Here is a 12,020-nt window from a genome sequence, read left to right as displayed (position 1 = left end):
TCAATATTAAATAAATGCTGATGACTGCTGGAATACAATGAAACACCAATGAGCCTCAATTTCTCCTCTCCTTTTTACCTATTTACACAAACACATCTACACATACACGTACAGGTATTAAGTCACCTGGCAAGTGAGTGAAACATTTTTGTGATAGCAGTAAAGCAGTATCAACCATAAAAAAAGAAAAGTTTGGAAATCTGCAGGTAGGGATTTTAACGGTCTTATTTCTCTCCAACACAGTTACTACTCCTAGCTTGTAACATGGAAAGATGCATCAAGCTTCACTTAAAAATAAGCAGAAGTGGATGAACAAAAAAGAAATCTCCCCTGCTAAGGAAAAAACCAGCAACAGAAATTTTTATTTTTGAAAGTTCTGAAGTATTCCATGAAACTTGAACAGCTTCTCATATGTCTTAGAAAATGTGGAAGTGTATAAAGCCTTTCATATGAAGTATCTCAGAAAGTCATACGTGTTCCAAATCAAGTTCAGTCTGAAAAAAAAATCCTAAATATATAACTATCTCACTGCCTTCAAATTTTTATTCTGTACTCCTCAGAGCTGACATTTCGTATTTCTGCTCTAGAGCCTATAAGCTCCAGTCTCTACATCTAAAATCTGTTATTCTTCTGCTAGAAAAAAATAGTGTTCATACACCTTGAAAATCACTGTCACAGTGAACCTAAAACCTATCCTTTGTTCCTTAGGTAAAATGTAGTATCAACTAAGGAGTCAGTTGAACATTCATTTTAAGCAGCAAAATGATCTTCACAAATGAGCTATAATGCTTATTATAAGCAAATACCAAAAAGCTGATCAGGTAATACTAGGGGACTGATAAGTCATGAAATGAGACATGAAGGTACCTCAAAGTTAAACTTGGATGTCTCTCAAATATTTCCTACCCATTTTGCATGATGCAGTACAGAGTGTAATTTACTGCTTATCATTGGATAAACAGGTGGCACTCAATTTCAACTCTCATCCTCAGTAGTTTTATGAAGGAAATATAACCTTACCTTCACGATAACGAGTTTAAACAAGTGCTATATTCTTCTTCCATTGGTTGCATATTACTTGCAATAAAAGGATTTTGGCCTGTGCCTGAGGCTCCCATGTACTATTACAAGAAATCACAAGTAGCAAGCCAACTCCAACTATTTTCCATGGCATCAACCATTTAAAGATCTGTTAGACTGGTTAGCTGTAGGCAGGTTACTACAAGAAGTTCCCCACCTGACCTTGTATTAGAGACAGAGACCTTCAAGGCTTATAAGAAGAGACTCACATGATGAGAAAAGCCCCCAAATTTCAGGATTTACATAACTGAAAGCAAAGGAGAACTGGAATTCTAAACAAACTCTTGACTTCCTAAGCACAGTGTCAGTTCAGTGCTGCTGAACATCAACTTAAGTCTGAAATATGACAAATATTCAGTTCGCGACTTGCCTCTGTGCACACGAGCAGCTCCATTTCATTGCTTGAAAAGATGTAACGCAGCCTTATCAGTGGCAGAATACAGTTTGTCACGATTCAGTACTGAACAGGGAAAGCCACTCGATACTATTTAGTTAAGTGAGAAGTCAATGAAAGTGAACAGTGAGAGTTACAAAATCCTTGATGAAAGGGAAAGATTGAGACCACAGGATGTGCTTAACCTGTCAAGAGCAAAAAGCCAGTGACTACAACTTCTGGTCCAGAAGATGCTGGGTTCTGTCTCACTTGAAAGAACTGTGCAGTAACTGGAAAAGCAGAATACTGACAGAAGTTCATATCTCTTCGTACGACTTGTTTGCATTTTTATAACACATCACCAAAAAAAAAAATCTAAACCCCAAATTAAATTGTGGAAATAATCAAAAGATTTTAGGTTAGATAGAGAGATGAGCTAGATACGCAGATTCTGGAAAGTACACTGGAACGCACAGCATGAAGTCATTAAGACCAAAGCATTTATTACTGCGTTTAGTAATGCTTAGTTTCAGTTCAAAGGACTACAATATCTTCTGGTAAACTGAAATCACATTAAAAGCTAGGATCTGCATTTTGTAAAGCAAATCTGAAGAAGGTAGAAACCTTGTTTTCTCTTCTACAGACTTTCTAACAAAAAAACACAACCCCAAACCATTGGGTTTTTTGTGACAAAAATAATTCCACATCTATCTTCCCAGCACTTTTCTACCATCTTTCTCCATATTTCTGCAGGCAATACAAAACTTAGCTTCAGCATTTCCTGTCAACATTAAAACCTAAAATCCTGACAAGCACATGACAAAGTCTTGTGTTTGAAGATGCTATGTATTTAAATTTTCATGATATCACACTTTCCAAATGTTACAAGCATACAAATCAAATGTATGTTCTTACTCTTGCCAAAGAGCTTTCTAGAAAAAAAGAACACCTACAAGATTTCCAGTTTTTACTGACTTCCCTCTCCTTTTCTGCTTGTTTCTGAACTTCACACTCTTTCGGTCCTTAAAATTGAAACGTAGAAAAAAATGTTGTCGAAGAGATTTCCATAAAATTCTTTAAACAAAAGTTTTAATTATGACTGTTTCCCGAGTAGTATTTGTAAGCTGCAGAGACTGATAATGAACTATCATTCCCCTTTCAACAACTTAAGGATGTCTCTGTGCTCCAAATGGACATGTAATCTATACTAAAAGTAAGTTCTGAAATACATGCTTCTATTATTACCTAAACATTTCAGTTACTGTTATTATAAAAGTAGCAAGCAAAGACTTCTGTATATTTTACCTTAATTATGCTTGTCCTTAAAAAAGGTGAATACCGTAAGACTTAATTCCATTTTTTCCCCATACCTCCTATTAAAAACACCTATCATTTTAAAAAGTTATAATTATTACATTATTCAAAAAAATTGAGAACTATTCTCTCCTGAATTCTAGTCATTCAGTTCGTCATCCTATTTAAGACATTTGTTTTAAATCCTTGTGTTTTGGGTAACTGGTGAATAACAAGATGATATTTAGGCATAATGCTGAATTTCATGCCAATACATAATATTGGTAGTTTCAGCAGAATTAATGAAGTACTTAAACAGTTTTAATCTTTCTTAGATCACATATCACATAAGACTTGTGAACAGGCCAGAATTTCCCCTCCAATTCTTCAGGTTCACACCTTTAGATAAGCAGTGTCAGAGAGAGAGAGAGATACAACAACAAAAGGTACACCACCAAAAACTGGAGGGGCTATGGGATGAAGGAACTAGCAAAGTCTAGACTTGTGTTTTTTCTAAAAGAAAACTTGTAACTTATACCACAAGTGACACATTAGAGATTCAACTAACATATTAAAGATTCAAAAGCTTTCTACTTAAATCTTTAATACACAATTTTACTTGTGTTTCATCCTTTTCTAAATAATTGTTTTACATTCACATAGGACACATCTCAGTGCAGCAATATGACTTTTCTCCTCCCTGATGGAACAGTCCCTCACATCTGAAAAGTCCACAGCACTATCAAACTGTGTGTAAAATAATCACCTTTTGATAACTTAATGGCAAATTAATTTTTGCTATGACAGGCTAATCTTTGAAGGAGGTTGGGGTTTTTTTTGCTAATAATGATTCATCTTAACTCATCATATTAATTTCTATTGGTAAATGCACATCTGCATCTTCTCCAATGTGCATATACCCACACATCTTCCAGTATACAAGACTCAACAGTTAGCAATCTTAAAATTTGCGACTGTTGGATTTTGTTAAGAGACATAACCCAGTTGACACATTCTGCAATGAAATTAGTGAACACTACAAACCTCACTAACTTCTACTCCACCTGCAAGATGTTTCCTCAACACAGAACTGCAGATACATACCTTCAAAAATACATTGAAACAAATACATCACATATACAATTTCCCTTCCCAAAGGTGGGATTCAAAGAATAAATGTGGCAGATGCCAACCAATTTCATTAAATGCACTAGTGCAAGGCACCTTTTTACAATGATGAGAAGGATTGCAAAAGAACCTAAAGAGAAGAGACAAAGTTAGTTATCTGTAACAGGAGCATGAAATCTGTTGTTTGGCAAATGACTTTCAAATGAGTATTTCTTGTAGGCTATAGTCTAATTACTTTGCTATACTGTAAAACAAAAACCATTAATTGCTTGCAGCCACATAACTTCAACAAGGAAGGATACAGTATTAAAAATTCACTATACTAATGCATCAGAATGTTACATTTACACTGTCTTTGGATACAACAACCCATCATAAACTTACTTTTGTATTACATTCTGTAAGCTGAGCATCATACCCAATTCACTTTTCATCTTTTCTCTGTTGGCACGGCACTCTGCCAAATAGCGGAGAGCCTAAAGGAAAGAGGATCACAGCAAATCAGCAATATGTCCAGTACATTATCATTCATTTTTATTAGCGTACATCTGCAAAATATTCACAATGGGAGTTCTAGTAAGAAGATAAGGAGTATTATCACCTAGTGTGAACATTAAAAAAATTGTTTTATTCTTACAAATACACAGAAAGCACAGCATATCTAATCTATGAGAAAAGGTTGAGAGACTGGATTTGTTTATACCGGCTAAGAGAGTCTAAGGGACAAATCTAACAGCTGTCTACAACTACTCGAAAAGCCTTTACAAAGATGATTAAGCCAAACTTTCATCTACAGCAGCAGACAATGTAACAAGGGGGAACAGCCACAAATTGCAGCTTGAGAAGTTCAAATCAGATATTACAAAACGTTTTTTCGCTATGAAGGTAGTTGAACACTGGAACAGATGACCTAGTGGGACTGCAGAATCAACGAGACAAAGCTACAACTGACCTGATTGAGTGTTGGTGACAGTCCCAATTCAAGCAGGAAGCTGAAGTGAATGATTTCCAGAAGTCCCTTCCAACAAACATTTATGTGATCTGAGATCTAAAGTAATTTTTATATACTATGCTTCTAGTATAATTTCCATCAATTCTGTGGGCTCCCTCAGTACTAGAAAACTCATTCCCAGCAAGATTCTACTGTCCACGGACAGAGGTCTACCACATTGATAAGCTTCTGAAGACTAATTGCATCCTTCATCACTCCATGCAGGAATAAGAATACAAGCAGCAGCAAGCTGCTTAGGTTGTTGTTAGCTGAACCGGGAATTTACACTTATTTGTTGCCCAAGGTTTTGTTTATTTGACTTTCAAGGTAGACTCTTTGCTCAGCTTCACATCGCTGACCCCAGTCAGCAACTGTATATTTGCATGATCCTCCTAACACAATACTCTTCCAGTTAAAATGTCAGTCCTTCTTTTCATGAGATGCCTCTCTATTGTTAGTGCTGACAGACAAAGTTTTCTTAGAAGGAACCTCCAAAGGTGTACTGTGCATTTCGCTTTAATCAGTGTTTTATTGATGTAGGTACAAGAACTGTACTTGCAAAATCCTGCAATATACAAATACAATGGTTTATAAAATGGGGTTTGTGACAGCGAGGTTTAGAAGTACACCAATTCTTTAAATATAGTCGTATAATAACTATGCTGCTCAACAGCTGCTTTAAAAATAACATGCTCCTTAATCCCTTTAGAGATAGAGAACTAATTATCTGGGGTTTTTTCTAAATCATCTTCAGCACGTATTAGGTAAAATTCAAGACCATTTTATTGCGTTTTGAGAAAGTCTGGCTGCTGTCTGGCATGATAAAAACTCTAAATGTGATTTTTGCTATTTCCTAATGTGGATCAGTATCAATAACTGCAGTTTATAAATGTTGTATATGCATTTATTTTCTTACTTTTCAACTATGGGGAAATACCTGAATGATAGCTCTGAACAACCAACTTTCATGTTAAGAAATGTATCCCTGTTGGTGGAAAAAGTTTCTCATTTTTATTAGTCTCTGTTCAGGCAATTTAGTAAGGATGTGAAGTTGTTGGACAAAGAAAAACCCATTCTCTTAACAGCTAATTATTTGAGTCAAAATGTAGGCAGTCTCTTTTCCATCCATTACACACTCTTTACACACAAATGTAACTTCCACTAAAATAAAACCAAAGACAAAGTTATCAGAACAACTTAAGTGACCTGACTTTTCAACACTAGGGAGTCCTATTCCCCCTGCCCCCCACAGGAGATGCAAAGGTCTGCACCTACAAAGAAGTGAGATCATTTATGCTTATTAAATCGCAGTCTACTGAAGGCATAAGGAAGATCACTATTAAAGACTTTGGCTCAGCCTCTGTTCAGCAAAACACTTAATCTGCGTTAGCTTTAAGCTCACAAGTAATTTCATCATAATCAATAGGACTATCTCCATACATGAATATTCAAATACACTTGTATTTTTGTCAATAACAAAAGACACCTTTGATGTTTTATAAGTGAAATTTTAATGTAGTTTCTTAACTTCAGAGTCATATTTTTGAAATTTTTAGTCCAAATTTAAGAGGAAAAGAAAAAGCAGTATTGCCTGGGTTACTTCTGGGTTTTTTTATTTAAAACACTCAAAACTTTTAGCATTTGAAGTGTACTGTGAAGAATTCCTGGAATTAAAACTAGAGAAAACTATAGAAAAATGTACCACTTCTTGATCAGATAGAAGAAAGGACTGAACTGAAACTGCACATGGGGAAGAAAACACACTCCCTGAAAGATTCTACTACATATCAAAAAAGTTAAATAGGGAACTGTTATGATTCATACAGATTATTTATAATTTCAGCTATGTATATTTTGCAGAAAAATACAATAAGAAATTTACAGTGCTGTACATCCTTTTATTAGGTACAAACTTAATGGAAAAATCATTTCATTCAATGATTCTCATTCAAATGGAAGCACCTTTTTGACCAATGGGATGGCTAGAAAAACCAAACCAAACCAAAAAGACCTTTCAGAATGGAAAAATATCAAAAATGAAGACTAAGAAGTCACCAGCAAAGATATTAAAAGCTACAGAACCTAAGAGGTTCAAAAACTCATTAACACAAGGAGTCTGAGTAGCAGACAAAAACATGTTTTCACAGTAAGCTGATTCATTTCTGACTGCAGCCAGGGTCCTGGGATATAGCATGGTCTCCTCTAAATCCTGATTCTTAATCCACTCTAACTGTAGGTTATCACTAAATGTAACAACACAGCTGTTTCCCATTCCCACCCAATGAGATGTTCTTACAACACAACTTGAATAATATCTGGGGCTGTGGAACCACACTGCAAACTGGATTAGCCCTCTTCAGTCCGACAAAGTCAGTCCTTTTTATGTAGAGTTAGTTTTTGTAACATGATCACAGACTGATTACCGAATCTCATGCAGACAGTGAGAATACGCAGCCCAAAGGAGCAAAGCAAGGAAAAAGAGTGAGACACCCAAACAAGATCCTCTGTTAAGACCACAACCTAAGGAAACTGCACTGGAAAGAAAACCAATGCAACATATTCCCAGGAACTGTAAACTCAACTCTAATTTCTTCCAGTGAAGAACATTCTAGTCTGGCAAATGCTATGGCAAGGCTAACCTAAAAACCATTTAGCAGGACACAGGTCTCTTGGATTATGGGACCTCATTCCCTGAACCCAGAAGAGTATCAGAGACACTGAAGCAATTCCAAGAAGTCCACTAATACCCACTACGAAAGTCAAACAAATGAAAAATACAGAATTATGGTACAGATACATCTTAGTGGTACAAAGAATAACATATACTTGTATGTAAAAGCCAGAGCTCTTTATTCTTTAGTTTCACATTGTTTAGAATTCAAAATGGAAAAAAGAGCACCACATAAATTTTAGTAACTTAAAATCTTACTGGAAGAATTGAACTAGACTTTTAACAAAATCTTGACTTTCATTTGTCCTGTTTCTAAGCAAGAAATACACTTTTTTAAGTTAGTATTTAGATTCAGGATGAGAAAACAGGACTTTAGCATTTATGATTTAGAACAAGAAGAAACAGACAAAAGCTGGAACAAGTTGTACTAGATATTAATAGAGTTTGGGTCGGTTTTTTGGGAGGGTTGCTGTGTTTGTTTGTTTTTAATACCATGAGGGTGGTCAAATGCTGGAACAGGGTGCCAGAAAGATTATGGAATCTCCATCCTTCAAGGTGTTCAAGAATCAAGCGGACACAACCCTGAGCCGTGATCCAAGTACGCTTCATTTGAGCATGGGATTGGACTACATCACCTCTGTAAGTCGTTTCTAACCTAAATTATCCTATGGGCTTTTTTGTTTGGTTCATTGTTTTGTGTTTTGGGTTTTTTGGGGTTTTTTTGGTTTTTTTTACAATATGAATGTCGAATCACTGTGTATATTTACCAAGCTCCATGACTTCATCTAAAGAAAGAGATTTAAGGGTGCTTACCTCCCTCCACACAAAAAGTGAAATAGCTGTATATAGGGAAAAAATGTGAAGTAAATTAATCTCTTCCAAAAAAACCATAAATTCCCCTGGAATAATGTGTCATTGTTAAGCAATTTTAGAAATACATGTTTTTAAAAAAAGACGTATAATGACTATCAACATAACGTAAAACCAGGTTTTATTTTTTACATTTTTACTTGTTTAAATACATATTAACAAAGTTACAAAATGTCCTACTGAGATACGAATTTACCTCCAGAATACTTACTAGTAAAGCTGAATGAACAACTGGAGGGTTGGGATGGTCCAAAAACAGAATAAGACCTGGCAGGCATCCTTGATCCTGAACAATGGCCCGTCTGTTCAATGGGTCAGCTGCTAGATCTCGGAGTTGGTTAACTACAGATAGTGCATCAGGCTCCTCACTCATAGTAGAATTCATTTTTTCTGCACCATGCATACAAAATACCTGCTAGAAAAAAAGAAAAAAATCTTTATTACTAATACCACAACATTTATCATCAATTAAAACACAGGTAAGACAAAAGCACAAAGGCACTGATTTGTTATAAGCACAAAAGTATAAAAAACCAAGGACTAGAATTCATGGAATGTGGATGGAATTGATAAGGATGTGGATCTTGAAATTTGTAAACTGGAAATCTGAACTTCCTATACAGAGAAGAGGGAGGTTTGGTTAATAATATTTTGATTTGTTTCCTATAGATAATTTCAAAACAGTCAGCCTTTACAGGAGTATGTTTGTGTTGGTTTTTTTACACTACTGACAAATATTTCCAAGAAATCCATAGTTTTCTCACAAGGCACCCTAGAAGTCTATAAACATCCTTTTGCATAAACACGTGTAAAATCAAAGTATGTATTTTCAGAGTACCTTTAGCAATAATCAAATTTTACACAAAAATGAACCAGAAAAGCCAGCAAAAGATTAACACTGCATCAGGAACATTGAACATTAAGTTTTAATCTGGATCTATATATCAAATAAATAGTGTAATGCCATACTCATTCAAAGGCAAAAAGGGTTTTAGAGGGTGGGTTTTGGGGTTGTTTTTCCTTTTCCCTAGTATCCTCTCAGTAAAAATAAAGAAAGCAGGTCACACCTTGCTCCAGCCGAAGTCCAAGCTACCATATCAATTTCAAAGGAGACACATGTTAGCTTGAGAGTATCAGATACCAGAGCTGTTTAATAGGAATAACTATTTAACAGGCAACAATACCATAAGCTTACTCAAAGAGAATGCTACATCTTGGTGCAAAAAACTAGTTTCCTTCAAAAGACTGATTATGCCCCTCTGAAACTACTAAATGCTGACTGTGGTACTGGTGTTGCCAGTACCAACTCCTGCAAGTAACTTTTCTTAAGGCACAAAAGTGTGAGTAAATATGTATTGTTAATTTGTGTTCTCTCATTTTTCCCCTGCATAAAAATAAAACAAATTAAATTTGTAAGTGGTCACATTCTTTTAACATCATTTCCCAAACAAATAACATTGTACAAACATTATATTGTTTTCTTACTGAAAGCAGGCCTCTCAGCAATACAAATTAATCATACTCATCAAAAACAAGGAACCACAAATATGCATTTTGGTTATGATAATTTCTGACATTTTCACATAGAAAAAGTGCTGTTAATCTCCAAGTCACTGGTCCTTCCTTCAGGAAAGGGAGTGAAAAGTACATGCCAATGATTACTTTCCAGGTTACTTTTCATGACTACCACAAGTCCAAAAGAGATCAACTAGGAGATACAGCACCTCAACCAATAAACAATAATTTATATTTCCAAAGCAGACAACTCTAAATTAAAAAAAAAATTTAAAAAATCTTTGTTAGGTATTGGCAAAGGAACTTATTCAAAACTTAAAAATCAAGTCAGTTGTGGAGCTGATGCTAACCAAAGTTTCTGACTTCCAGTTCTGCGTCCTGAGCACCAGATCATTCCTGCAACTCTCTCCATCCTGATCACCTTTTGCCTTTTTCCTTCTAATCTCCTGAAAAAGCATGAAGCCAAATTTTATCCCCCTCCTATCCCATCAGGCCACACTCATGTCCTCCCCAGACCCTTCCCTCTCTCTCCTCAGCCACAAGTGAGGAGACAACTGAAGCCCTTACCTTCTCCATCACCTACAACAACCAATTTTATGAAAACTAGGGCCCCCAGCATTTTTTAATGAAAAAACAATTAAGCTGTTTTTAAAGTTTTAAGAAGTTATCTAGAATTTGGGGGCCCAACAGAGAAGTTAACCAGATACTGGTTCTTTTCTCCTCTTTGTAGGTCTGAGACAAAAGCTTAAAAAAGGCACCGCAGACCTCTCTGCCCGTCTCCCTTTCCGCTCTGTGTCCCCAGCGGCCGAGGCCCAGGAGAGGAACCGCCACAGCTTCGCACCTCCGCTGTCACGCTGAGCGCTCCCTAAGCGCTCAGTCCGGCTGCGACAAGGCCTCGGGGCTCAGCTCCCGGGCCCCTCGTCCGGCGGAGGCACAACCCTCCAGCGACCGGCTGACGTGAGCTCCGGGACGCGGTTAGGGACAGCAGGAGGGACCTCACCCGGCCTCGCCGCCCCCTCTCACGGCCCTCCTACCCTCCCCCAGCATCCCCCGTTCCCGCCCCCCGGGCGCGGCCTGTTCCCCTCTCCGGCCCCGTACCGTCGCAAAAGACGTCCCCGGTCGAGAAGCTCAGCCCCGCGCCCCCATCGCCCGCGGAGGCGGCACGGCCGGCGGAGGGCAGCGGGAGGCGGCGGCAGCAGGGCCCGCCGCAGACGCACCATCCGCCAGGGCCCGCTCTGACCTCAACACCGTCCACTATCCCGCAACCCGATTGGCGCGGGCCCGCCCGCGCCTCTCCGCCACTCGCGGCGCGCTTTGTTCCTGCCGAGGGACGATTGGCTGCCCCGCCCTGTGGCGGCGGCGCCGCTGTGCACGCCGGGAGTTGCAGTTCGGAGAGGGCCCCAGGACCCTGAGTGGGAGGGAGCGACGGGGGGCAACGCGACCCCTTAGTTCGATTTATTTTTAATAATTCTTTTTCCATAGATGGTCACCACCAGAACTTCAATTTACTGCTCAGGTAAAGCCCACTGTAAAACAATAGAGCGTAACATACACCCGATCCGGCACGCAGACACAGTCCCAGCCTGACAGCCGGGGCGGGCAGCCCCCCCGCGGGACCCGGACAATGACGTTTAATGTAAGCACATCTCGACCCCGTTCGGCTTGGGTCCCTCCCCGCCCCCAAGTCGCAACGGTTCTTCATGTTCACGTTCCTCGGCTCCACCCATGGCAGCTGAGCCTTCTGAGGTTTGAGTAAAGGTTCCAGTAAAGCTTTTAACGCTGTAATCAGAACGGTAATTAAAATAATCCTCGAACCCAGGCCCAGCACGGGGCCCCGGCAGCCCACCCCGCGCCCTTGGACTCCCGGCGATTCCGAGGCGCACCTCTGCTGCTGCCACAGCCGCTCCCGCAGGAACGCCTCCCGCCTCCCGTGCGCGGCGACGCTCCTCGTCCCTTCCCGCACGTTTTAACGGGACGCAGCCGGCGCCACCCACAGAGGCACCGGCGGCGCTGCAGCCGACACCCGCGCCCCGAAGCGCCGTTAGCCAGCAGCAGCCGCCTGGCAGCGCCGTTCGTTACCGTCGAGGCTCCAGGGTAAC

General features: G+C 39.1%; 1 protein-coding gene across 7 annotated transcripts in view; it reads right to left on the bottom strand.

Annotated features, from left to right (window-relative positions):
* The window catches only part of ARMC1 (armadillo repeat containing 1), a 38,146-nt gene extending 26,232 nt beyond the window's left edge, over positions 1-11,914 (bottom strand). The window contains exons 1-4 of one of the 7 annotated variants that reach the window (XM_075141756.1): positions 11,020-11,185; positions 10,272-10,367; positions 8,618-8,821; positions 4,259-4,350 (exon numbers count right to left, since the gene is read on the bottom strand). In XM_075141756.1, coding sequence (XP_074997857.1) covers positions 4,259-4,350; positions 8,618-8,809 — 284 coding nt within the window. In that variant the 5' untranslated portion in view covers positions 8,810-8,821; positions 10,272-10,367; positions 11,020-11,185. Of the gene's footprint in view, positions 1-4,258; positions 4,351-8,617; positions 8,822-10,271; positions 10,368-11,019; positions 11,190-11,804 lie in introns of those variants that run through there. The other 6 variants (XM_075141757.1, XM_075141761.1, XM_075141760.1 and 3 more) reach the window with 6 other exon arrangements.
* Positions 11,915-12,020: the final 106 nt, after the last annotated feature.

Source organism: Calonectris borealis, chromosome 2 (assembly GCF_964195595.1).
Source record: "Calonectris borealis chromosome 2, bCalBor7.hap1.2, whole genome shotgun sequence".
In the NCBI taxonomy this organism is placed as follows: domain Eukaryota; kingdom Metazoa; phylum Chordata; class Aves; order Procellariiformes; family Procellariidae; genus Calonectris; species Calonectris borealis.
Note: the sequence above shows the minus strand (reverse complement) of the source record. Positions and strands in the feature narration are given on the sequence as shown.